Source organism: Salmo salar, unplaced genomic scaffold (genome assembly GCF_905237065.1).
Source record: "Salmo salar unplaced genomic scaffold, Ssal_v3.1, whole genome shotgun sequence".
Lineage (NCBI taxonomy): Eukaryota > Metazoa > Chordata > Actinopteri > Salmoniformes > Salmonidae > Salmo > Salmo salar.
The window spans coordinates 80,649-105,365 of NW_025548547.1; the positions used below are offsets into that span (position 1 = coordinate 80,649).

Sequence of the window (24,717 nt, forward strand, 5' to 3'; positions counted from 1 at the left end):
TCCTCACTATATAGAACTGTTCTCTGTTCTAACTCCTCACTATATAGAACTGTTCTCTGTTCTAACTCCTCACTATATAGAACTGTTCTCTGTTCTAACTCCTCACTATATAGAACTGTTCTCTGTTCTAACTCCTCACTATATAGAACTGTTCTCTGTTCTAACTCCTCACTATATAGAACTGTTCTCTGTTGTAACTCCTCACTATATAGAACTGTTCTCTGTTCTAACTCCTCACTATATAGAACTGTTCTCTGTTCTAACTCCTCACTATATAGAACTGTTCTCTGTTCTAACTCCTCACTATATAGAACTGTTCTCTGTTCTAACTCCTCACTATATAGAACTGTTCTCTGTTCTAACTCCTCACTATATAGAACTGTTCTCTGTTCTAACTCCTCACTATATAGAACTGTTCTCTGTTCTAACTCCTCACTATATAGAACTGTTCTCTGTTCTAACTCCTCACTATATAGAACTGTTCTCTGTTCTAACTCCTCACTATATAGAACTGTTCTCTGTTCTAACTCCTCACTATATAGAACTGTTCTCTGTTCTAACTCCTCACTATATAGAACTGTTCTCTGTTCTAACTCCTCACTATATAGAACTGTTCTCTGTTCTAACTCCTCACTATATAGAACTGTTCTCTGTTCTAACTCCTCACTATATAGAACTGTTCTCTGTTCTAACTCCTCACTATATAGAACTGTTCTCTGTTCTAACTCCTCACTATATAGAACTGTTCTCTGTTCTAACTCCTCACTATATAGAACTGTTCTCTGTTCTAACTCCTCACTATATAGAACTGTTCTCTGTTCTAACTCCTCACTATATAGAACTGTTCTCTGTTCTAACTCCTCACTATATAGAACTGTTCTCTGTTCTAACTCCTCACTATATAGAACTGTTCTCTGTTCTAACTCCTCACTATATAGAACTGTTCTCTGTTCTAACTCCTCACTATATAGAACTGTTCTCTGTTCTAACTCCTCACTATATAGAACTGTTCTCTGTTCTAACTCCTCACTATATAGAACTGTTCTCTGTTCTAACTCCTCACTATATAGAACTGTTCTCTGTTCTAACTCCTCACTATATAGAACTGTTCTCTGTTCTAACTCCTCACTATATAGAACTGTTCTCTGTTCTAACTCCTCACTATATAGAACTGTTCTCTGTTCTAACTCCTCACTATATAGAACTGTTCTCTGTTCTAACTCCTCACTATATAGAACTGTTCTCTGTTCTAACTCCTCACTATATAGAACTGTTCTCTGTTCTAACTCCTCACTATATAGAACTGTTCTCTGTTCTAACTCCTCACTATATAGAACTGTTCTCTGTTCTAACTCCTCACTATATAGAACTGTTCTCTGTTCTAACTCCTCACTATATAGAACTGTTCTCTGTTCTAACTCCTCACTATATAGAACTGTTCTCTGTTCTAACTCCTCACTATATAGAACTGTTCTCTGTTCTAACTCCTCACTATATAGAACTGTTCTCTGTTCTAACTCCTCACTATATAGAACTGTTCTCTGTTCTAACTCCTCACTATATAGAACTGTTCTCTGTTCTAACTCCTCACTATATAGAACTGTTCTCTGTTCTAACTCCTCACTATATAGAACTGTTCTCTGTTCTAACTCCTCACTATATAGAACTGTTCTCTGTTCTAACTCCTCACTATATAGAACTGTTCTCTGTTCTAACTCCTCACTATATAGAACTGTTCTCTGTTCTAACTCCTCACTATATAGAACTGTTCTCTGTTCTAACTCCTCACTATATAGAACTGTTCTCTGTTCTAACTCCTCACTATATAGAACTGTTCTCTGTTCTAACTCCTCACTATATAGAACTGTTCTCTGTTCTAACTCCTCACTATATAGAACTGTTCTCTGTTCTAACTCCTCACTATATAGAACTGTTCTCTGTTCTAACTCCTCACTATATAGAACTGTTCTCTGTTCTAACTCCTCACTATATAGAACTGTTCTCTGTTCTAACTCCTCACTATATAGAACTGTTCTCTGTTCTAACTCCTCACTATATAGAACTGTTCTCTGTTCTAACTCCTCACTATATAGAACTGTTCTCTGTTCTAACTCCTCACTATATAGAACTGTTCTCTGTTCTAACTCCTCACTATATAGAACTGTTCTCTGTTCTAACTCCTCACTATATAGAACTGTTCTCTGTTCTAACTCCTCACTATATAGAACTGTTCTCTGTTCTAACTCCTCACTATATAGAACTGTTCTCTGTTCTAACTCCTCACTATATAGAACTGTTCTCTGTTCTAACTCCTCACTATATAGAACTGTTCTCTGTTCTAACTCCTCACTATATAGAACTGTTCTCTGTTCTAACTCCTCACTATATAGAACTGTTCTCTGTTCTAACTCCTCACTATATAGAACTGTTCTCTGTTCTAACTCCTCACTATATAGAACTGTTCTCTGTTCTAACTCCTCACTATATAGAACTGTTCTCTGTTCTAACTCCTCACTATATAGAACTGTTCTCTGTTCTAACTCCTCACTATATAGAACTGTTCTCTGTTCTAACTCCTCACTATATAGAACTGTTCTCTGTTCTAACTCCTCACTATATAGAACTGTTCTCTGTTCTAACTCCTCACTATATAGAACTGTTCTCTGTTCTAACTCCTCACTATATAGAACTGTTCTCTGTTCTAACTCCTCACTATATAGAACTGTTCTCTGTTCTAACTCCTCACTATATAGAACTGTTCTCTGTTCTAACTCCTCACTATATAGAACTGTTCTCTGTTCTAACTCCTCACTATATAGAACTGTTCTCTGTTCTAACTCCTCACTATATAGAACTGTTCTCTGTTCTAACTCCTCACTATATAGAACTGTTCTCTGTTCTAACTCCTCACTATATAGAACTGTTCTCTGTTCTAACTCCTCACTATATAGAACTGTTCTCTGTTCTAACTCCTCACTATATAGAACTGTTCTCTGTTCTAACTCCTCACTATATAGAACTGTTCTCTGTTCTAACTCCTCACTATATAGAACTGTTCTCTGTTCTAACTCCTCACTATATAGAACTGTTCTCTGTTCTAACTCCTCACTATATAGAACTGTTCTCTGTTCTAACTCCTCACTATATAGAACTGTTCTCTGTTCTAACTCCTCACTATATAGAACTGTTCTCTGTTCTAACTCCTCACTATATAGAACTGTTCTCTGTTCTAACTCCTCACTATATAGAACTGTTCTCTGTTCTAACTCCTCACTATATAGAACTGTTCTCTGTTCTAACTCCTCACTATATAGAACTGTTCTCTGTTCTAACTCCTCACTATATAGAACTGTTCTCTGTTCTAACTCCTCACTATATAGAACTGTTCTCTGTTCTAACTCCTCACTATATAGAACTGTTCTCTGTTCTAACTCCTCACTATATAGAACTGTTCTCTGTTCTAACTCCTCACTATATAGAACTGTTCTCTGTTCTAACTCCTCACTATATAGAACTGTTCTCTGTTCTAACTCCTCACTATATAGAACTGTTCTCTGTTCTAACTCCTCACTATATAGAACTGTTCTCTGTTCTAACTCCTCACTATATAGAACTGTTCTCTGTTCTAACTCCTCACTATATAGAACTGTTCTCTGTTCTAACTCCTCACTATATAGAACTGTTCTCTGTTCTAACTCCTCACTATATAGAACTGTTCTCTGTTCTAACTCCTCACTATATAGAACTGTTCTCTGTTCTAACTCCTCACTATATAGAACTGTTCTCTGTTCTAACTCCTCACTATATAGAACTGTTCTCTGTTCTAACTCCTCACTATATAGAACTGTTCTCTGTTCTAACTCCTCACTATATAGAACTGTTCTCTGTTCTAACTCCTCACTATATAGAACTGTTCTCTGTTCTAACTCCTCACTATATAGAACTGTTCTCTGTTCTAACTCCTCACTATATAGAACTGTTCTCTGTTCTAACTCCTCACTATATAGAACTGTTCTCTGTTCTAACTCCTCACTATATAGAACTGTTCTCTGTTCTAACTCCTCACTATATAGAACTGTTCTCTGTTCTAACTCCTCACTATATAGAACTGTTCTCTGTTCTAACTCCTCACTATATAGAACTGTTCTCTGTTCTAACTCCTCACTATATAGAACTGTTCTCTGTTCTAACTCCTCACTATATAGAACTGTTCTCTGTTCTAACTCCTCACTATATAGAACTGTTCTCTGTTCTAACTCCTCACTATATAGAACTGTTCTCTGTTCTAACTCCTCACTATATAGAACTGTTCTCTGTTCTAACTCCTCACTATATAGAACTGTTCTCTGTTCTAACTCCTCACTATATAGAACTGTTCTCTGTTCTAACTCCTCACTATATAGAACTGTTCTCTGTTCTAACTCCTCACTATATAGAACTGTTCTCTGTTCTAACTCCTCACTATATAGAACTGTTCTCTGTTCTAACTCCTCACTATATAGAACTGTTCTCTGTTCTAACTCCTCACTATATAGAACTGTTCTCTGTTCTAACTCCTCACTATATAGAACTGTTCTCTGTTCTAACTCCTCACTATATAGAACTGTTCTCTGTTCTAACTCCTCACTATATAGAACTGTTCTCTGTTCTAACTCCTCACTATATAGAACTGTCCTCTGTTCTAACTCCTCACTATATAGAACTGTTCTCTGTTCTAACTCCTCACTATATAGAACTGTCCTCTGTTCTAACTCCTCACTATATAGAACTGTTCTCTGTTCTAACTCCTCACTATATAGAACTGTCCTCTGTTCTAACTCCTCACTATATAGAACTGTTCTCTGTTCTAACTCCTCACTATATAGAACTGTTCTCTGTTCTAACTCCTCACTATATAGAACTGTTCTCTGTTCTAACTCCTCACTATATAGAACTGTTCTCTGTTCTAACTCCTCACTATATAGAACTGTTCTCTGTTCTAACTCCTCACTATATAGAACTGTTCTCTGTTCTAACTCCTCACTATATAGAACTGTTCTCTGTTCTAACTCCTCACTATATAGAACTGTTCTCTGTTCTAACTCCTCACTATATAGAACTGTTCTCTGTTCTAACTCCTCACTATATAGAACTGTTCTCTGTTCTAACTCCTCACTATATAGAACTGTTCTCTGTTCTAACTCCTCACTATATAGAACTGTTCTCTGTTCTAACTCCTCACTATATAGAACTGTTCTCTGTTCTAACTCCTCACTATATAGAACTGTTCTCTGTTCTAACTCCTCACTATATAGAACTGTTCTCTGTTCTAACTCCTCACTATATAGAACTGTTCTCTGTTCTAACTCCTCACTATATAGAACTGTTCTCTGTTCTAACTCCTCACTATATAGAACTGTTCTCTGTTCTAACTCCTCACTATATAGAACTGTTCTCTGTTCTAACTCCTCACTATATAGAACTGTTCTCTGTTCTAACTCCTCACTATATAGAACTGTTCTCTGTTCTAACTCCTCACTATATAGAACTGTTCTCTGTTCTAACTCCTCACTATATAGAACTGTTCTCTGTTCTAACTCCTCACTATATAGAACTGTTCTCTGTTCTAACTCCTCACTATATAGAACTGTTCTCTGTTCTAACTCCTCACTATATAGAACTGTTCTCTGTTCTAACTCCTCACTATATAGAACTGTTCTCTGTTCTAACTCCTCACTATATAGAACTGTTCTCTGTTCTAACTCCTCACTATATAGAACTGTTCTCTGTTCTAACTCCTCACTATATAGAACTGTTCTCTGTTCTAACTCCTCACTATATAGAACTGTTCTCTGTTCTAACTCCTCACTATATAGAACTGTTCTCTGTTCTAACTCCTCACTATATAGAACTGTTCTCTGTTCTAACTCCTCACTATATAGAACTGTCCTCTGTTCTAACTCCTCACTATATAGAACTGTTCTCTGTTCTAACTCCTCACTATATAGAACTGTTCTCTGTTCTAACTCCTCACTATATAGAACTGTCCTCTGTTCTAACTCCTCACTATATAGAACTGTTCTCTGTTCTAACTCCTCACTATATAGAACTGTCCTCTGTTCTAACTCCTCAGTATGTAGAACTCCTCAGTATGTAGAACTCCTCAGTATGTAGAACTCTTCAGTATGTAGAACTCCTCAGTATGTAGAACTGTCCTCTGTTCTAACTCCTCAGTATGTAGAACTCCTCAGTATGTAGAACTGTCCTCTGTTCTAACTCCTCAGTATGTAGAACTCCTCAGTATGTAGAACTCCTCAGTATGTAGAACTCCTCAGTATGTAGAACTCCTCAGTATATAGAACTCCTCAGTATGTAGAACTCCTCAGTATGTAGAACTGTCCTCTGTTCTAACTCCTCAGTATGTAGAACTCCTCAGTATGTAGAACTCCTCAGTATGTAGAACTCTTCAGTATGTAGAACTCCTCAGTATGTAGAACTCCTCTGTATATAGAACTCCTCAGTATGTAGAACTCCTCTGTATATAGAACTCTTCAGTATGTAGAACTCCTCAGTATGTAGAACTCCTCAGTATGTAGAACTCCTCAGTATGTAGAACTGTCCTCTGTTCTAACTCCTCAGTATGTAGAACTCCTCAGTATGTAGAACTCTTGAGTATGTAGAACTCCTCAGTATATAGAACTCCTCAGTATGTAGAACTCCTCAGTATGTAGAACTCCTCAGTATGTAGAACTCCTCAGTATGTAGAACTCCTCAGTATGTAGAACTGTCCTCTGTTCTAACTCCTCAGTATGTAGAACTCCTCAGTATGTAGAACTCCTCAGTATGTAGAACTCCTCAGTATGTAGAACTCCTCAGTATATAGAACTCCTCAGTATGTAGAACTCCTCAGTATGTAGAACTGTCCTCTGTTCTAACTCCTCAGTATGTAGAACTCCTCAGTATGTAGAACTCCTCAGTATGTAGAACTCCTCAGTATGTAGAACTGTCCTCTGTTCTAACTCCTCAGTATGTAGAACTCCTCAGTATGTAGAACTCCTCAGTATGTAGAACTCCTCAGTATGTAGAACTGTCCTCTGTTCTAACTCCTCAGTATGTAGAACTCCTCAGTATGTAGAACTCTTCAGTATGTAGAACTCCTCAGTATGTAGAACTCCTCAGTATGCATAACTCCTCAGTATGTAGAACTCCTCAGTATGCAGAACTCCTCAGTATATAGAACTCCTCAGTATGCAGAACTCCTCAGTATGTAGAACTCCTCAGTATATAGAACTCCTCAGTATATAGAACTCCTCAGTATATAGAACTCCTCAGTATATAGAACTCCTCAGTATGTAGAACTCCTCAGTATATAGAACTCCTCAGTATGTAGAACTCCTCAGTATGTAGAACTCCTCAGTATGTAGAACTCCTCAGTATGCAGAACTCCTCAGTATATAGAACTCCTCAGTATGCAGAACTCCTCAGTATGCAGAACTCCTCAGTATATAGAACTCCTCAGTATATAGAACTCCTCAGTATGTAGAACTCCTCAGTATATAGAACTCCTCAGTATGTAGAACTCCTCAGTATATAGAACTCCTCAGTATATAGAACTCCTCAGTATATAGAACTCCTCAGTATGTAGAACTCCTCAGTATGTAGAACTCCTCAGTATATAGAACTCCTCAGTATGTAGAACTCCTCAGTATATAGAACTCCTCAGTATATAGAACTCCTCAGTATATAGAACTCCTCAGTATATAGAACTCCTCAGTATGTAGAACTCCTCAGTATGTAGAACTGTTCTCTGTTCTAACTCCTCACTATATAGAACTGTTCTCTGTTCTAACTCCTCACTATGTAGAACTGTCCTCTGTTCTAACTCCTCAGTATGTAGAACTCCTCAGTATGTAGAACTCCTCAGTATGTAGAACTCTTCAGTATGTAGAACTCCTCAGTATGTAGAACTGTCCTCTGTTCTAACTCCTCAGTATGTAGAACTCCTCAGTATGTAGAACTGTCCTCTGTTCTAACTCCTCAGTATGTAGAACTCCTCAGTATGTAGAACTCCTCAGTATGTAGAACTCCTCAGTATGTAGAACTCCTCAGTATATAGAACTCCTCAGTATGTAGAACTCCTCAGTATGTAGAACTGTCCTCTGTTCTAACTCCTCAGTATGTAGATCTCTTCAGTATGTAGAACTCCTCAGTATGTAGAACTCCTCAGTATGCATAACTCCTCAGTATGTAGAACTCCTCAGTATGTAGAACTGTCCTCTGTTCTAACTCCTCAGTATGTAGAACTCCTCAGTATGTAGAACTCCTCAGTATGTAGAACTCCTCAGTATGTAGAACTCCTCAGTATATAGAACTCCTCAGTATGTAGAACTCCTCAGTATGTAGAACTGTCCTCTGTTCTAACTCCTCAGTATGTAGAACTCCTCAGTATGTAGAACTCCTCAGTATGTAGAACTCCTCAGTATGTAGAACTGTCCTCTGTTCTAACTCCTCAGTATGTAGAACTCCTCAGTATGTAGAACTCTTCAGTATGTAGAACTCCTCAGTATGTAGAACTGTCCTCTGTTCTAACTCCTCAGTATGTAGAACTCCTCAGTATGTAGAACTGTCCTCTGTTCTAACTCCTCAGTATGTAGAACTCCTCAGTATGTAGAACTCCTCAGTATGTAGAACTCCTCAGTATGTAGAACTCCTCAGTATATAGAACTCCTCAGTATGTAGAACTCCTCAGTATGTAGAACTGTCCTCTGTTCTAACTCCTCAGTATGTAGAACTCCTCAGTATGTAGAACTCCTCAGTATGTAGAACTCTTCAGTATGTAGAACTCCTCAGTATGTAGAACTCCTCTGTATATAGAACTCCTCAGTATGTAGAACTACTCTGTATGTAGAACTCTTCAGTATGTAGAACTCCTCAGTATGTAGAACTCCTCAGTATGTAGAACTCCTCAGTATGTAGAACTGTCCTCTGTTCTAACTCCTCAGTATGTAGAACTCCTCAGTATGTAGAACTCTTGAGTATGTAGAACTCCTCAGTATATAGAACTCCTCAGTATGTAGAACTCCTCAGTATGTAGAACTCCTCAGTATGTAGAACTCCTCAGTATGTAGAACTCCTCAGTATGTAGAACTGTCCTCTGTTCTAACTCCTCAGTATGTAGAACTCCTCAGTATGTAGAACTCCTCAGTATGTAGAACTCCTCAGTATGTAGAACTCCTCAGTATATAGAACTCCTCAGTATGTAGAACTCCTCAGTATGTAGAACTGTCCTCTGTTCTAACTCCTCAGTATGTAGAACTCCTCAGTATGTAGAACTCCTCAGTATGTAGAACTCCTCAGTATGTAGAACTGTCCTCTGTTCTAACTCCTCAGTATGTAGAACTCCTCAGTATGTAGAACTCCTCAGTATGTAGAACTCCTCAGTATGTAGAACTGTCCTCTGTTCTAACTCCTCAGTATGTAGAACTCCTCAGTATGTAGAACTCTTCAGTATGTAGAACTCCTCAGTATGTAGAACTCCTCAGTATGCATAACTCCTCAGTATGTAGAACTCCTCAGTATGCAGAACTCCTCAGTATATAGAACTCCTCAGTATGCAGAACTCCTCAGTATGTAGAACTCCTCAGTATATAGAACTCCTCAGTATATAGAACTCCTCAGTATATAGAACTCCTCAGTATATAGAACTCCTCAGTATGTAGAACTCCTCAGTATATAGAACTCCTCAGTATGTAGAACTCCTCAGTATGTAGAACTCCTCAGTATGTAGAACTCCTCAGTATGCAGAACTCCTCAGTATATAGAACTCCTCAGTATGCAGAACTCCTCAGTATGCAGAACTCCTCAGTATATAGAACTCCTCAGTATATAGAACTCCTCAGTATGTAGAACTCCTCAGTATATAGAACTCCTCAGTATATAGAACTCCTCAGTATATAGAACTCCTCAGTATATAGAACTCCTCAGTATATAGAACTCCTCAGTATGTAGAACTCCTCAGTATATAGAACTCCTCAGTATATAGAACTCCTCAGTATGTAGAACTCCTCAGTATATAGAACTCCTCAGTATATAGAACTCCTCAGTATATAGAACTCCTCACTATATAGAACTCCTCAGTATGTAGAACTCCTCAGTATGTAGAACTGTTCTCTGTTCTAACTCCTCACTATATAGAACTGTTCTCTGTTCTAACTCCTCACTATATAGAACTGTCCTCTGTTCTAACTCCTCAGTATGTAGAACTCCTCAGTATGTAGAACTCCTCAGTATGTAGAACTCTTCAGTATGTAGAACTCCTCAGTATGTAGAACTGTCCTCTGTTCTAACTCCTCAGTATGTAGAACTCCTCAGTATGTAGAACTGTCCTCTGTTCTAACTCCTCAGTATGTAGAACTCCTCAGTATGTAGAACTCCTCAGTATGTAGAACTCCTCAGTATGTAGAACTCCTCAGTATATAGAACTCCTCAGTATGTAGAACTCCTCAGTATGTAGAACTGTCCTCTGTTCTAACTCCTCAGTATGTAGATCTCTTCAGTATGTAGAACTCCTCAGTATGTAGAACTCCTCAGTATGCATAACTCCTCAGTATGTAGAACTCCTCAGTATGTAGAACTGTCCTCTGTTCTAACTCCTCAGTATGTAGAACTCCTCAGTATGTAGAACTCCTCAGTATGTAGAACTCCTCAGTATGTAGAACTCCTCAGTATATAGAACTCCTCAGTATGTAGAACTCCTCAGTATGTAGAACTGTCCTCTGTTCTAACTCCTCAGTATGTAGAACTCCTCAGTATGTAGAACTCCTCAGTATGTAGAACTCCTCAGTATGTAGAACTCCTCAGTATGTAGAACTGTCCTCTGTTCTAACTCCTCAGTATGTAGAACTCCTCAGTATGTAGAACTCCTCAGTATGTAGAACTCCTCAGTATGTAGAACTCCTCAGTATGTAGAACTGTCCTCTGTTCTAACTCCTCAGTATGTAGAACTCCTCAGTATGTAGATCTCTTCAGTATGTAGAACTCCTCAGTATGTAGAACTCCTCAGTATGCATAACTCCTCAGTATGTAGAACTCCTCAGTATGCAGAACTCCTCAGTATATAGAACTCCTCAGTATGGAGAACTCCTCAGTATATAGAACTCCTCAGTATATAGAACTCCTCAGTATATAGAACTCCTCAGTATGTAGAACTCCTCAGTATATAGAACTCCTCAGTATGTAGAACTCCTCAGTATGTAGAACTCCTCAGTATGTAGAACTCCTCAGTATGCAGAACTCCTCAGTATATAGAACTCCTCAGTATGCAGAACTCCTCAGTATGCAGAACTCCTCAGTATATAGAACTCCTCAGTATATAGAACTCCTCAGTATGTAGAACTCCTCAGTATATAGAACTCCTCAGTATATAGAACTCCTCAGTATGTAGAACTCCTCAGTATATAGAACTCCTCAGTATATAGAACTCCTCAGTATGTAGAACTCCTCAGTATATAGAACTCCTCAGTATGTAGAACTCCTCAGTATATAGAACTCCTCAGTATGTAGAACTCCTCAGTATGTAGAACTCCTCAGTATATAGAACTCCTCAGTATATAGAACTCCTCAGTATATAGAACTCCTCAGTATATAGAACTCCTCAGTATATAGAACTCCTCAGTATGTAGAACTCCTCAGTATATAGAACTCCTCAGTATGTAGAACTCCTCAGTATGTAGAACTCCTCAGTATGTAGAACTCCTCAGTATGCAGAACTCCTCAGTATATAGAACTCCTCAGTATGCAGAACTCCTCAGTATGCAGAACTCCTCAGTATATAGAACTCCTCAGTATATAGAACTCCTCAGTATGTAGAACTCCTCAGTATATAGAACTCCTCAGTATATAGAACTCCTCAGTATATAGAACTCCTCAGTATATAGAACTCCTCAGTATATAGAACTCCTCAGTATGTAGAACTCCTCAGTATATAGAACTCCTCAGTATATAGAACTCCTCAGTATGTAGAACTCCTCAGTATATAGAACTCCTCAGTATATAGAACTCCTCAGTATATAGAACTCCTCACTATATAGAACTCCTCAGTATGTAGAACTCCTCAGTATGTAGAACTGTTCTCTGTTCTAACTCCTCACTATATAGAACTATTCTCTGTTCTAACTCCTCACTATATAGAACTGTCCTCTGTTCTAACTCCTCAGTATGTAGAACTCCTCAGTATGTAGAACTCCTCAGTATGTAGAACTCTTCAGTATGTAGAACTCCTCAGTATGTAGAACTGTCCTCTGTTCTAACTCCTCAGTATGTAGAACTCCTCAGTATGTAGAACTGTCCTCTGTTCTAACTCCTCAGTATGTAGAACTCCTCAGTATGTAGAACTCCTCAGTATGTAGAACTCCTCAGTATGTAGAACTCCTCAGTATATAGAACTCCTCAGTATGTAGAACTCCTCAGTATGTAGAACTGTCCTCTGTTCTAACTCCTCAGTATGTAGATCTCTTCAGTATGTAGAACTCCTCAGTATGTAGAACTCCTCAGTATGCATAACTCCTCAGTATGTAGAACTCCTCAGTATGTAGAACTGTCCTCTGTTCTAACTCCTCAGTATGTAGAACTCCTCAGTATGTAGAACTCCTCAGTATGTAGAACTCCTCAGTATGTAGAACTCCTCAGTATATAGAACTCCTCAGTATGTAGAACTCCTCAGTATGTAGAACTGTCCTCTGTTCTAACTCCTCAGTATGTAGAACTCCTCAGTATGTAGAACTCCTCAGTATGTAGAACTCCTCAGTATGTAGAACTGTCCTCTGTTCTAACTCCTCAGTATGTAGAACTCCTCAGTATGTAGAACTCCTCAGTATGTAGAACTCCTCAGTATGTAGAACTCCTCAGTATGTAGAACTGTCCTCTGTTCTAACTCCTCAGTATGTAGAACTCCTCAGTATGTAGAACTCTTCAGTATGTAGAACTCCTCAGTATGTAGAACTCCTCAGTATGCATAACTCCTCAGTATGTAGAACTCCTCAGTATGCAGAACTCCTCAGTATATAGAACTCCTCAGTATGCAGAACTCCTCAGTATGTAGAACTCCTCAGTATATAGAACTCCTCAGTATATAGAACTCCTCAGTATATAGAACTCCTCAGTATATAGAACTCCTCAGTATGTAGAACTCCTCAGTATATAGAACTCCTCAGTATGTAGAACTCCTCAGTATGTAGAACTCCTCAGTATGTAGAACTCCTCAGTATGCAGAACTCCTCAGTATATAGAACTCCTCAGTATGCAGAACTCCTCAGTATGCAGAACTCCTCAGTATATAGAACTCCTCAGTATATAGAACTCCTCAGTATGTAGAACTCCTCAGTATATAGAACTCCTCAGTATATAGAACTCCTCAGTATATAGAACTCCTCAGTATATAGAACTCCTCAGTATATAGAACTCCTCAGTATGTAGAACTCCTCAGTATATAGAACTCCTCAGTATATAGAACTCCTCAGTATGTAGAACTCCTCAGTATATAGAACTCCTCAGTATATAGAACTCCTCAGTATATAGAACTCCTCACTATATAGAACTCCTCAGTATGTAGAACTCCTCAGTATGTAGAACTGTTCTCTGTTCTAACTCCTCACTATATAGAACTGTTCTCTGTTCTAACTCCTCACTATATAGAACTGTCCTCTGTTCTAACTCCTCAGTATGTAGAACTCCTCAGTATGTAGAACTCCTCAGTATGTAGAACTCTTCAGTATGTAGAACTCCTCAGTATGTAGAACTGTCCTCTGTTCTAACTCCTCAGTATGTAGAACTCCTCAGTATGTAGAACTGTCCTCTGTTCTAACTCCTCAGTATGTAGAACTCCTCAGTATGTAGAACTCCTCAGTATGTAGAACTCCTCAGTATGTAGAACTCCTCAGTATATAGAACTCCTCAGTATGTAGAACTCCTCAGTATGTAGAACTGTCCTCTGTTCTAACTCCTCAGTATGTAGATCTCTTCAGTATGTAGAACTCCTCAGTATGTAGAACTCCTCAGTATGCATAACTCCTCAGTATGTAGAACTCCTCAGTATGTAGAACTGTCCTCTGTTCTAACTCCTCAGTATGTAGAACTCCTCAGTATGTAGAACTCCTCAGTATGTAGAACTCCTCAGTATGTAGAACTCCTCAGTATATAGAACTCCTCAGTATGTAGAACTCCTCAGTATGTAGAACTGTCCTCTGTTCTAACTCCTCAGTATGTAGAACTCCTCAGTATGTAGAACTCCTCAGTATGTAGAACTCCTCAGTATGTAGAACTGTCCTCTGTTCTAACTCCTCAGTATGTAGAACTCCTCAGTATGTAGAACTCTTCAGTATGTAGAACTCCTCAGTATGTAGAACTGTCCTCTGTTCTAACTCCTCAGTATGTAGAACTCCTCAGTATGTAGAACTGTCCTCTGTTCTAACTCCTCAGTATGTAGAACTCCTCAGTATGTAGAACTCCTCAGTATGTAGAACTCCTCAGTATGTAGAACTCCTCAGTATATAGAACTCCTCAGTATGTAGAACTCCTCAGTATGTAGAACTGTCCTCTGTTCTAACTCCTCAGTATGTAGAACTCCTCAGTATGTAGAACTCCTCAGTATGTAGAACTCTTCAGTATGTAGAACTCCTCAGTATGTAGAACTCCTCTGTATATAGAACTCCTCAGTATGTAGAACTACTCTGTATATAGAACTCTTCAGTATGTAGAACTCCTCAGTATGTAGAACTCCTCAGTATGTAGAACTCCTCAGTATGTAGAACTGTCCTCTGTTCTAACTCCTCAGTATGTAGAACTCCTCAGTATGTAGAACTCTTGAGTATGTAGAACTCCTCAGTATATAGAACTCCTCAGTATGTAGAACTCCTCAGTATGTAGAACTCCTCAGTATGTAGAACTCCTCAGTATGTAGAACTCCTCAGTATGTAGAACTGTCCTCTGTTCTAACTCCTCAGTATGTAGAACTCCTCAGTATGTAGAACTCCTCAGTATGTAGAACTCCTCAGTATGTAGAACTCCTCAGTATATAGAACTCCTCAGTATGTAGAACTCCTCAGTATGTAGAACTGTCCTCTGTTCTAACTCCTCAGTATGTAGAACTCCTCAGTATGTAGAACTCCTCAGTATGTAGAACTCCTCAGTATGTAGAACTGTCCTCTGTTCTAACTCCTCAGTATGTAGAACTCCTCAGTATGTAGAACTCCTCAGTATGTAGAACTCCTCAGTATGTAGAACTGTCCTCTGTTCTAACTCCTCAGTATGTAGAACTCCTCAGTATGTAGAACTCTTCAGTATGTAGAACTCCTCAGTATGTAGAACTCCTCAGTATGCATAACTCCTCAGTATGTAGAACTCCTCAGTATGCAGAACTCCTCAGTATATAGAACTCCTCAGTATGCAGAACTCCTCAGTATGTAGAACTCCTCAGTATATAGAACTCCTCAGTATATAGAACTCCTCAGTATATAGAACTCCTCAGTATATAGAACTCCTCAGTATGTAGAACTCCTCAGTATATACAACTCCTCAGTATGTAGAACTCCTCAGTATGTAGAACTCCTCAGTATGTAGAACTCCTCAGTATGCAGAACTCCTCAGTATATAGAACTCCTCAGTATGCAGAACTCCTCAGTATGCAGAACTCCTCAGTATATAGAACTCCTCAGTATATAGAACTCCTCAGTATGTAGAACTCCTCAGTATATAGAACTCCTCAGTATATAGAACTCCTCAGTATATAGAACTCCTCAGTATATAGAACTCCTCAGTATATAGAACTCCTCAGTATGTAGAACTCCTCAGTATATAGAACTCCTCAGTATATAGAACTCCTCAGTATGTAGAACTCCTCAGTATATAGAACTCCTCAGTATATAGAACTCCTCAGTATATAGAACTCCTCACTATATAGAACTCCTCAGTATGTAGAACTCCTCAGTATGTAGAACTGTTCTCTGTTCTAACTCCTCACTATATAGAACTGTTCTCTGTTCTAACTCCTCACTATATAGAACTGTCCTCTGTTCTAACTCCTCAGTATGTAGAACTCCTCAGTATGTAGAACTCCTCAGTATGTAGAACTCTTCAGTATGTAGAACTCCTCAGTATGTAGAACTGTCCTCTGTTCTAACTCCTCAGTATGTAGAACTCCTCAGTATGTAGAACTGTCCTCTGTTCTAACTCCTCAGTATGTAGAACTCCTCAGTATGTAGAACTCCTCAGTATGTAGAACTCCTCAGTATGTAGAACTCCTCAGTATATAGAACTCCTCAGTATGTAGAACTCCTCAGTATGTAGAACTGTCCTCTGTTCTAACTCCTCAGTATGTAGATCTCTTCAGTATGTAGAACTCCTCAGTATGTAGAACTCCTCAGTATGCATAACTCCTCAGTATGTAGAACTCCTCAGTATGTAGAACTGTCCTCTGTTCTAACTCCTCAGTATGTAGAACTCCTCAGTATGTAGAACTCCTCAGTATGTAGAACTCCTCAGTATGTAGAACTCCTCAGTATATAGAACTCCTCAGTATGTAGAACTCCTCAGTATGTAGAACTGTCCTCTGTTCTAACTCCTCAGTATGTAGAACTCCTCAGTATGTAGAACTCCTCAGTATGTAGAACTCCTCAGTATGTAGAACTGTCCTCTGTTCTAACTCCTCAGTATGTAGAACTCCTCAGTATGTAGAACTCCTCAGTATGTAGAACTCCTCAGTATGTAGAACTCCTCAGTATGTAGAACTGTCCTCTGTTCTAACTCCTCAGTATGTAGAACTCCTCAGTATGTAGATCTCTTCAGTATGTAGAACTCCTCAGTATGTAGAACTCCTCAGTATGCATAACTCCTCAGTATGTAGAACTCCTCAGTATGCAGAACTCCTCAGTATATAGAACTCCTCAGTATGGAGAACTCCTCAGTATATAGAACTCCTCAGTATATAGAACTCCTCAGTATATAGAACTCCTCAGTATGTAGAACTCCTCAGTATATAGAACTCCTCAGTATGTAGAACTCCTCAGTATGTAGAACTCCTCAGTATGTAGAACTCCTCAGTATGCAGAACTCCTCAGTATATAGAACTCCTCAGTATGCAGAACTCCTCAGTATGCAGAACTCCTCAGTATATAGAACTCCTCAGTATATAGAACTCCTCAGTATGTAGAACTCCTCAGTATATAGAACTCCTCAGTATATAGAACTCCTCAGTATGTAGAACTCCTCAGTATATAGAACTCCTCAGTATATAGAACTCCTCAGTATGTAGAACTCCTCAGTATATAGAACTCCTCAGTATGTAGAACTCCTCAGTATATAGAACTCCTCAGTATGTAGAACTCCTCAGTATGTAGAACTCCTCAGTATATAGAACTCCTCAGTATATAGAACTCCTCAGTATATAGAACTCCTCAGTATATAGAACTCCTCAGTATATAGAACTCCTCAGTATGTAGAACTCCTCAGTATATAGAACTCCTCAGTATGTAGAACTCCTCAGTATGTAGAACTCCTCAGTATGTAGAACTCCTCAGTATGCAGAACTCCTCAGTATATAGAACTCCTCAGTATGCAGAACTCCTCAGTATGCAGAACTCCTCAGTATATAGAACTCCTCAGTATATAGAACTCCTCAGTATGTAGAACTCCTCAGTATATAGAACTCCTCAGTATATAGAACTCCTCAGTATATAGAACTCCTCAGTATATAGAACTCCTCAGTATATAGAACTCCTCAGTATGTAGAACTCCTCAGTATATAGAACTCCTCAGTATATAGAACTCCTCAGTATGTAGAACTCCTCAGTATATAGAACTCCTCAGTATATAGAACTCCTCAGTATATAGAACTCCTCACTATATAGAACTCCTCAGTATGTAGAACTCCTCAGTATGTAGAACTGTTCTCTGTTCTAACTCCTCACTATATAGAACTGTTCTCTGTTCTAACTCCTCACTATATAGAACTGTCCTCTGTTCTAACTCCTCAGTATGTAGAACTCCTCAGTATGTAGAACTCCTCAGTATGTAGAACTCTTCAGTATGTAGAACTCCTCAGTATGTAGAACTGTCCTCTGTTCTAACTCCTCAGTATGTAGAACTCCTCAGTATGTAGAACTGTCCTCTGTTCTAACTCCTCAGTATGTAGAACTCCTCAGTATGTAGAACTCCTCAGTATGTAGAACTCCTCAGTATGTAGAACTCCTCAGTATATAGAACTCCTCAGTATGTAGAACTCCTCAGTATGTAGAACTGTCCTCTGTTCTAACTCCTCAGTATGTAGATCTCTTCAGTATGTAGAACTCCTCAGTATGTAGAACTCCTCAGTATGCATAACTCCTCAGTATGTAGAACTCCTCAGTATGTAGAACTGTCCTCTGTTCTAACTCCTCAGTATGTAGAACTCCTCAGTATGTAGAACTCCTCAGTATGTAGAACTCCTCAGTATGTAGAACTCCTCAGTATATAGAACTCCTCAGTATGTAGAACTCCTCAGTATGTAGAACTCCTCAGTATGTAGAACTCCTCAGTATGTAGAACTGTCCTCTGTTCTAACTCCTCAGTATGTAGAACTCCTCAGTATGTAGAACTCCTCAGTATGTAGAACTCCTCAGTATGTAGAACTCCTCAGTATGTAGAACTGTCCTCTGTTCTAACTCCTCAGTATGTAGAACTCCTCAGTATGTAGATCTCTTCAGTATGTAGAACTCCTCAGTATGTAGAACTCCTCAGTATGCATAACTCCTCAGTATGTAGAACTCCTCAGTATGCAGAACTCCTCAGTATATAGAACTCCTCAGTATGGAGAACTCCTCAGTATATAGAACTCCTCAGTATATAGAACTCCTCAGTATATAGAACTCCTCAGTATGTAGAACTCCTCAGTATATAGAACTCCTCAGTATGTAGAACTCCTCAGTATGTAGAACTCCTCAGTATGTAGAACTCCTCAGTATATAGAACTCCTCAGTATGTAGAACTCCTCAGTATGTAGAACTGTCCTCTGTTCTAACTCCTCAGTATGTAGAACTCCTCAGTATGTAGAACTCCTCAGTATGTAGAACTCTTCAGTATGTAGAACTCCTCAGTATGTAGAACTCCTCTGTATATAGAACTCCTCAGTATGTAGAACTCCTCTGTATATAGAACTCTTCAGTATGTAGAACTCCTCAGTATGTAGAACTCCTCAGTATGTAGAACTCCTCAGTATGTAGAACTGTCCTCTGTTCTAACTCCTCAGTATGTAGAACTCCTCAGTATGTAGAACTCTTGAGTATGTAGAACTCCTCAGTATATAGAACTCCTCAGTATGTAGAACTCCTCAGTATGTAGAACTCCTCAGTATGTAGAACTCCTCAGTATGTAGAACTCCCTCAGTATGTAGAACTGTCCTCTGTTCTAACTCCTCAGTATGTAGAACTCCTCAGTATGTAGAACTCCTCAGTATGTAGAACTCCTCAGTATGTAGAACTCCTCAGTATATAGAACTCCTCAGTATGTAGAACTCCTCAGTATGTAGAACTGTCCTCTGTTCTAACTCCTCAGTATGTAGAACTCCTCAGTATGTAGAACTCCTCAGTATGTAGAACTGTCCTCTGTTCTAACTCCTCAGTATGTAGAACTCCTCAGTATGTAGAACTCCTCAGTATGTAGAACTCCTCAGTATGTAGAACTGTCCTCTGTTCTAACTCCTCAGTATGTAGAACTCCTCAGTATGTAGAACTCCTCAGTATGTAGAACTCCTCAGTATGTAGAACTCCTCAGTATGCATAACTCCTCAGTATGTAGAACTCCTCAGTATGCAGAACTCCTCAGTATATAGAACTCCTCAGTATGCAGAACTCCTCAGTATGTAGAACTCCTCAGTATATAGAACTCCTCAGTATATAGAACTCCTCAGTATATAGAACTCCTCAGTATGTAGAACTCCTCAGTATATAGAACTCCTCAGTATGTAGAACTCCTCAGTATGTAGAACTCCTCAGTATGTAGAACTCCTCAGTATGCAGAACTCCTCAGTATATAGAACTCCTCAGTATGCAGAACTCCTCAGTATGCAGAACTCCTCAGTATATAGAACTCCTCAGTATATAGAACTCCTCAGTATGTAGAACTCCTCAGTATATAGAACTCCTCAGTATATAGAACTCCTCAGTATATAGAACTCCTCAGTATATAGAACTCCTCAGTATGTAGAACTCCTCAGTATGTAGAACTCCTCAGTATATAGAACTCCTCAGTATATAGAACTCCTCAGTATGTAGAACTCCTCAGTATATAGAACTCCTCAGTATATAGAACTCCTCAGTATATAGAACTCCTCACTATATAGAACTCCTCAGTATGTAGAACTCCTCAGTATGTAGAACTGTTCTCTGTTCTAACTCCTCACTATATAGAACTGTTCTCTGTTCTAACTCCTCACTATATAGAACTGTCCTCTGTTCTAACTCCTCAGTATGTAGAACTCCTCAGTATGTAGAACTCCTCAGTATGTAGAACTCTTCAGTATGTAGAACTCCTCAGTATGTAGAACTGTCCTCTGTTCTAACTCCTCAGTATGTAGAACTCCTCAGTATGTAGAACTGTCCTCTGTTCTAACTCCTCAGTATGTAGAACTCCTCAGTATGTAGAACTCCTCAGTATGTAGAACTCCTCAGTATGTAGAACTCCTCAGTATATAGAACTCCTCAGTATGTAGAACTCCTCAGTATGTAGAACTGTCCTCTGTTCTAACTCCTCAGTATGTAGATCTCTTCAGTATGTAGAACTCCTCAGTATGTAGAACTCCTCAGTATGCATAACTCCTCAGTATGTAGAACTCCTCAGTATGTAGAACTGTCCTCTGTTCTAACTCCTCAGTATGTAGAACTCCTCAGTATGTAGAACTCCTCAGTATGTAGAACTCCTCAGTATGTAGAACTCCTCAGTATATAGAACTCCTCAGTATGTAGAACTCCTCAGTATGTAGAACTGTCCTCTGTTCTAACTCCTCAGTATGTAGAACTCCTCAGTATGTAGAACTCCTCAGTATGTAGAACTCCTCAGTATGTAGAACTGTCCTCTGTTCTAACTCCTCAGTATGTAGAACTCCTCAGTATGTAGAACTCCTCAGTATGTAGAACTCCTCAGTATGTAGAACTCCTCAGTATGTAGAACTGTCCTCTGTTCTAACTCCTCAGTATGTAGAACTCCTCAGTATGTAGATCTCTTCAGTATGTAGAACTCCTCAGTATGTAGAACTCCTCAGTATGCATAACTCCTCAGTATGTAGAACTCCTCAGTATGCAGAACTCCTCAGTATATAGAACTCCTCAGTATGGAGAACTCCTCAGTATATAGAACTCCTCAGTATATAGAACTCCTCAGTATATAGAACTCCTCAGTATGTAGAACTCCTCAGTATATAGAACTCCTCAGTATGTAGAACTCCTCAGTATGTAGAACTCCTCAGTATGTAGAACTCCTCAGTATGCAGAACTCCTCAGTATATAGAACTCCTCAGTATGCAGAACTCCTCAGTATGCAGAACTCCTCAGTATATAGAACTCCTCAGTATGTAGAACTCCTCAGTATATAGAACTCCTCAGTATATAGAACTCCTCAGTATGTAGAACTCCTCAGTATATAGAACTCCTCAGTATATAGAACTCCTCAGTATGTAGAACTCCTCAGTATATAGAACTCCTCAGTATGTAGAACTCCTCAGTATATAGAACTCCTCAGTATGTAGAACTCCTCAGTATGTAGAACTCCTCAGTATATAGAACTCCTCAGTATATAGAACTCCTCAGTATATAGAACTCCTCAGTATATAGAACTCCTCAGTATATAGAACTCCTCAGTATATAGAACTCCTCAGTATGTAGAACTCCTCAGTATATAGAACTCCTCAGTATGTAGAACTCCTCAGTATGTAGAACTCCTCAGTATGTAGAACTCCTCAGTATGCAGAACTCCTCAGTATATAGAACTCCTCAGTATGCAGAACTCCTCAGTATGCAGAACTCCTCAGTATATAGAACTCCTCAGTATATAGAACTCCTCAGTATGTAGAACTCCTCAGTATATAGAACTCCTCAGTATATAGAACTCCTCAGTATATAGAACTCCTCAGTATATAGAACTCCTCAGTATATAGAACTCCTCAGTATGTAGAACTCCTCAGTATATAGAACTCCTCAGTATATAGAACTCCTCAGTATATAGAACTCCTCAGTATATAGAACTCCTCAGTATATAGAACTCCTCACTATATAGAACTCCTCAGTATGTAGAACTCCTCAGTATGTAGAACTGTTCTCTGTTCTAACTCCTCACTATATAGAACTGTTCTCTGTTCTAACTCCTCACTATATAGAACTGTCCTCTGTTCTAACTCCTCAGTATGTAGAACTCCTCAGTATGTAGAACTCCTCAGTATGTAGAACTCTTCAGTATGTAGAACTCCTCAGTATGTAGAACTGTCCTCTGTTCTAACTCCTCAGTATGTAGAACTCCTCAGTATGTAGAACTGTCCTCTGTTCTAACTCCTCAGTATGTAGAACTCCTCAGTATGTAGAACTCCTCAGTATGTAGAACTCCTCAGTATGTAGAACTCCTCAGTATATAGAACTCCTCAGTATGTAGAACTCCTCAGTATGTAGAACTGTCCTCTGTTCTAACTCCTCAGTATGTAGATCTCTTCAGTATGTAGAACTCCTCAGTATGTAGAACTCCTCAGTATGCATAACTCCTCAGTATGTAGAACTCCTCAGTATGTAGAACTGTCCTCTGTTCTAACTCCTCAGTATGTAGAACTCCTCAGTATGTAGAACTCCTCAGTATGTAGAACTCCTCAGTATGTAGAACTCCTCAGTATATAGAACTCCTCAGTATGTAGAACTCCTCAGTATGTAGAACTGTCCTCTGTTCTAACTCCTCAGTATGTAGAACTCCTCAGTATGTAGAACTCCTCAGTATGTAGAACTCCTCAGTATGTAGAACTCCTCAGTATGTAGAACTGTCCTCTGTTCTAACTCCTCAGTATGTAGAACTCCTCAGTATGTAGATCTCTTCAGTATGTAGAACTCCTCAGTATGTAGAACTCCTCAGTATGCATAACTCCTCAGTATGTAGAACTCCTCAGTATGCAGAACTCCTCAGTATATAGAACTCCTCAGTATGGAGAACTCCTCAGTATATAGAACTCCTCAGTATATAGAACTCCTCAGTATATAGAACTCCTCAGTATGTAGAACTCCTCAGTATATAGAACTCCTCAGTATGTAGAACTCCTCAGTATGTAGAACTCCTCAGTATGTAGAACTCCTCAGTATGCAGAACTCCTCAGTATATAGAACTCCTCAGTATGCAGAACTCCTCAGTATGCAGAACTCCTCAGTATATAGAACTCCTCAGTATATAGAACTCCTCAGTATGTAGAACTCCTCAGTATATAGAACTCCTCAGTATATAGAACTCCTCAGTATGTAGAACTCCTCAGTATATAGAACTCCTCAGTATATAGAACTCCTCAGTATGTAGAACTCCTCAGTATATAGAACTCCTCAGTATGTAGAACTCCTCAGTATATAGAACTCCTCAGTATGTAGAACTCCTCAGTATGTAGAACTCCTCAGTATATAGAACTCCTCAGTATATAGAACTCCTCAGTATATAGAACTCCTCAGTATATAGAACTCCTCAGTATATAGAACTCCTCAGTATATAGAACTCCTCAGTATGTGTCTGTGTGTCTTTCGGAGGATGTGGAATAAACAGGAGAACAGTGGATCTGTGTAGATTGGACAATAAGGTCATCTTCTTCATGGTGTTTTTCTACTACAGGTGCGTATCAGGGAGGCCACGGGGCTGCCTGTCAACCTGTCCAACTTCGTCTTCTGCCAGTACACCTTCTGGGAGGGGGCGGAGCCTACAGTGGCCCCGCCCATGGTCAGCCCAGACACGCCCACCACGCCCGCACCCCCGACGCCCAGTTCACCGTCCGCTCGACCACTGCAAGGTAGGGAACATAGGGTTACAACATTATGGGGACTTTACTCAAATTCCACGTTTTCCAGAAATCCCTATTGGAGGAATCTGGATTTCCTCCTGATCCCGTCCTGATTTCAGGACTCTTCAACTGGGATTTCTGGAAAACCAATGAATTTTAGAAAAGTTATTTCACATCATCCTCTGTTGGCTGACACTGACGCTGAGGATTCTGGTTGGAATATGTGTGCGTCCCAAATGGCAGTCTGTTCCCTATATAGTTGACTACTTTAGACCAGGGCCCATATGTCACATTATTCTCATGTTTCTGCTCATCGTTGATGTTTGATATAGTATCTCTGTGTGTAGGACTATGTGATCTGCTCATCGTTGATGTTTGATATAGTATCTCTGTGTGTAGGACTATGTGATCTGCTCATCGTTGATGTTTGATATAGTATCTCTGTGTGTAGGACTATGTGATCTGCTCATCGTTGATGTTTGATATAGTATCTCTGTGTGTAGGACTATGTGATCTGCTCATCGTTGATGTTTGATATAGTATCTCTGTGTGTAGGACTATGTGATCTGCTCATCGTTGATGTTTGATATAGTATCTCTGTGTGTGTAGGACTATGTGATCTGCTCATCGTTGATGTTTGATATAGTATCTCTGTGTGTAGGACTATGTGATCTGCTCATCGTTGATGTTTGATATAGTATCTCTGT

General features: G+C 39.2%; 1 protein-coding gene across 1 annotated transcript in view; it reads left to right on the forward strand.

Moving 5' to 3' along the window:
• LOC106592223 (kinesin-like protein KIF13A) overlaps window positions 1–24,170 on the forward strand; it is a gene marked incomplete at its 5' end in the record, with an annotated part of 82,288 nt that extends 58,118 nt beyond the window's left edge. Inside the window, 2 exon segments of the mRNA XM_045712498.1 lie at window positions 23,845–24,019; window positions 24,130–24,170. Of these exon segments, the coding sequence (XP_045568454.1) occupies window positions 23,845–24,019; window positions 24,130–24,170 (216 nt within the window).
• Window positions 24,171–24,717: the final 547 nt, after the last annotated feature.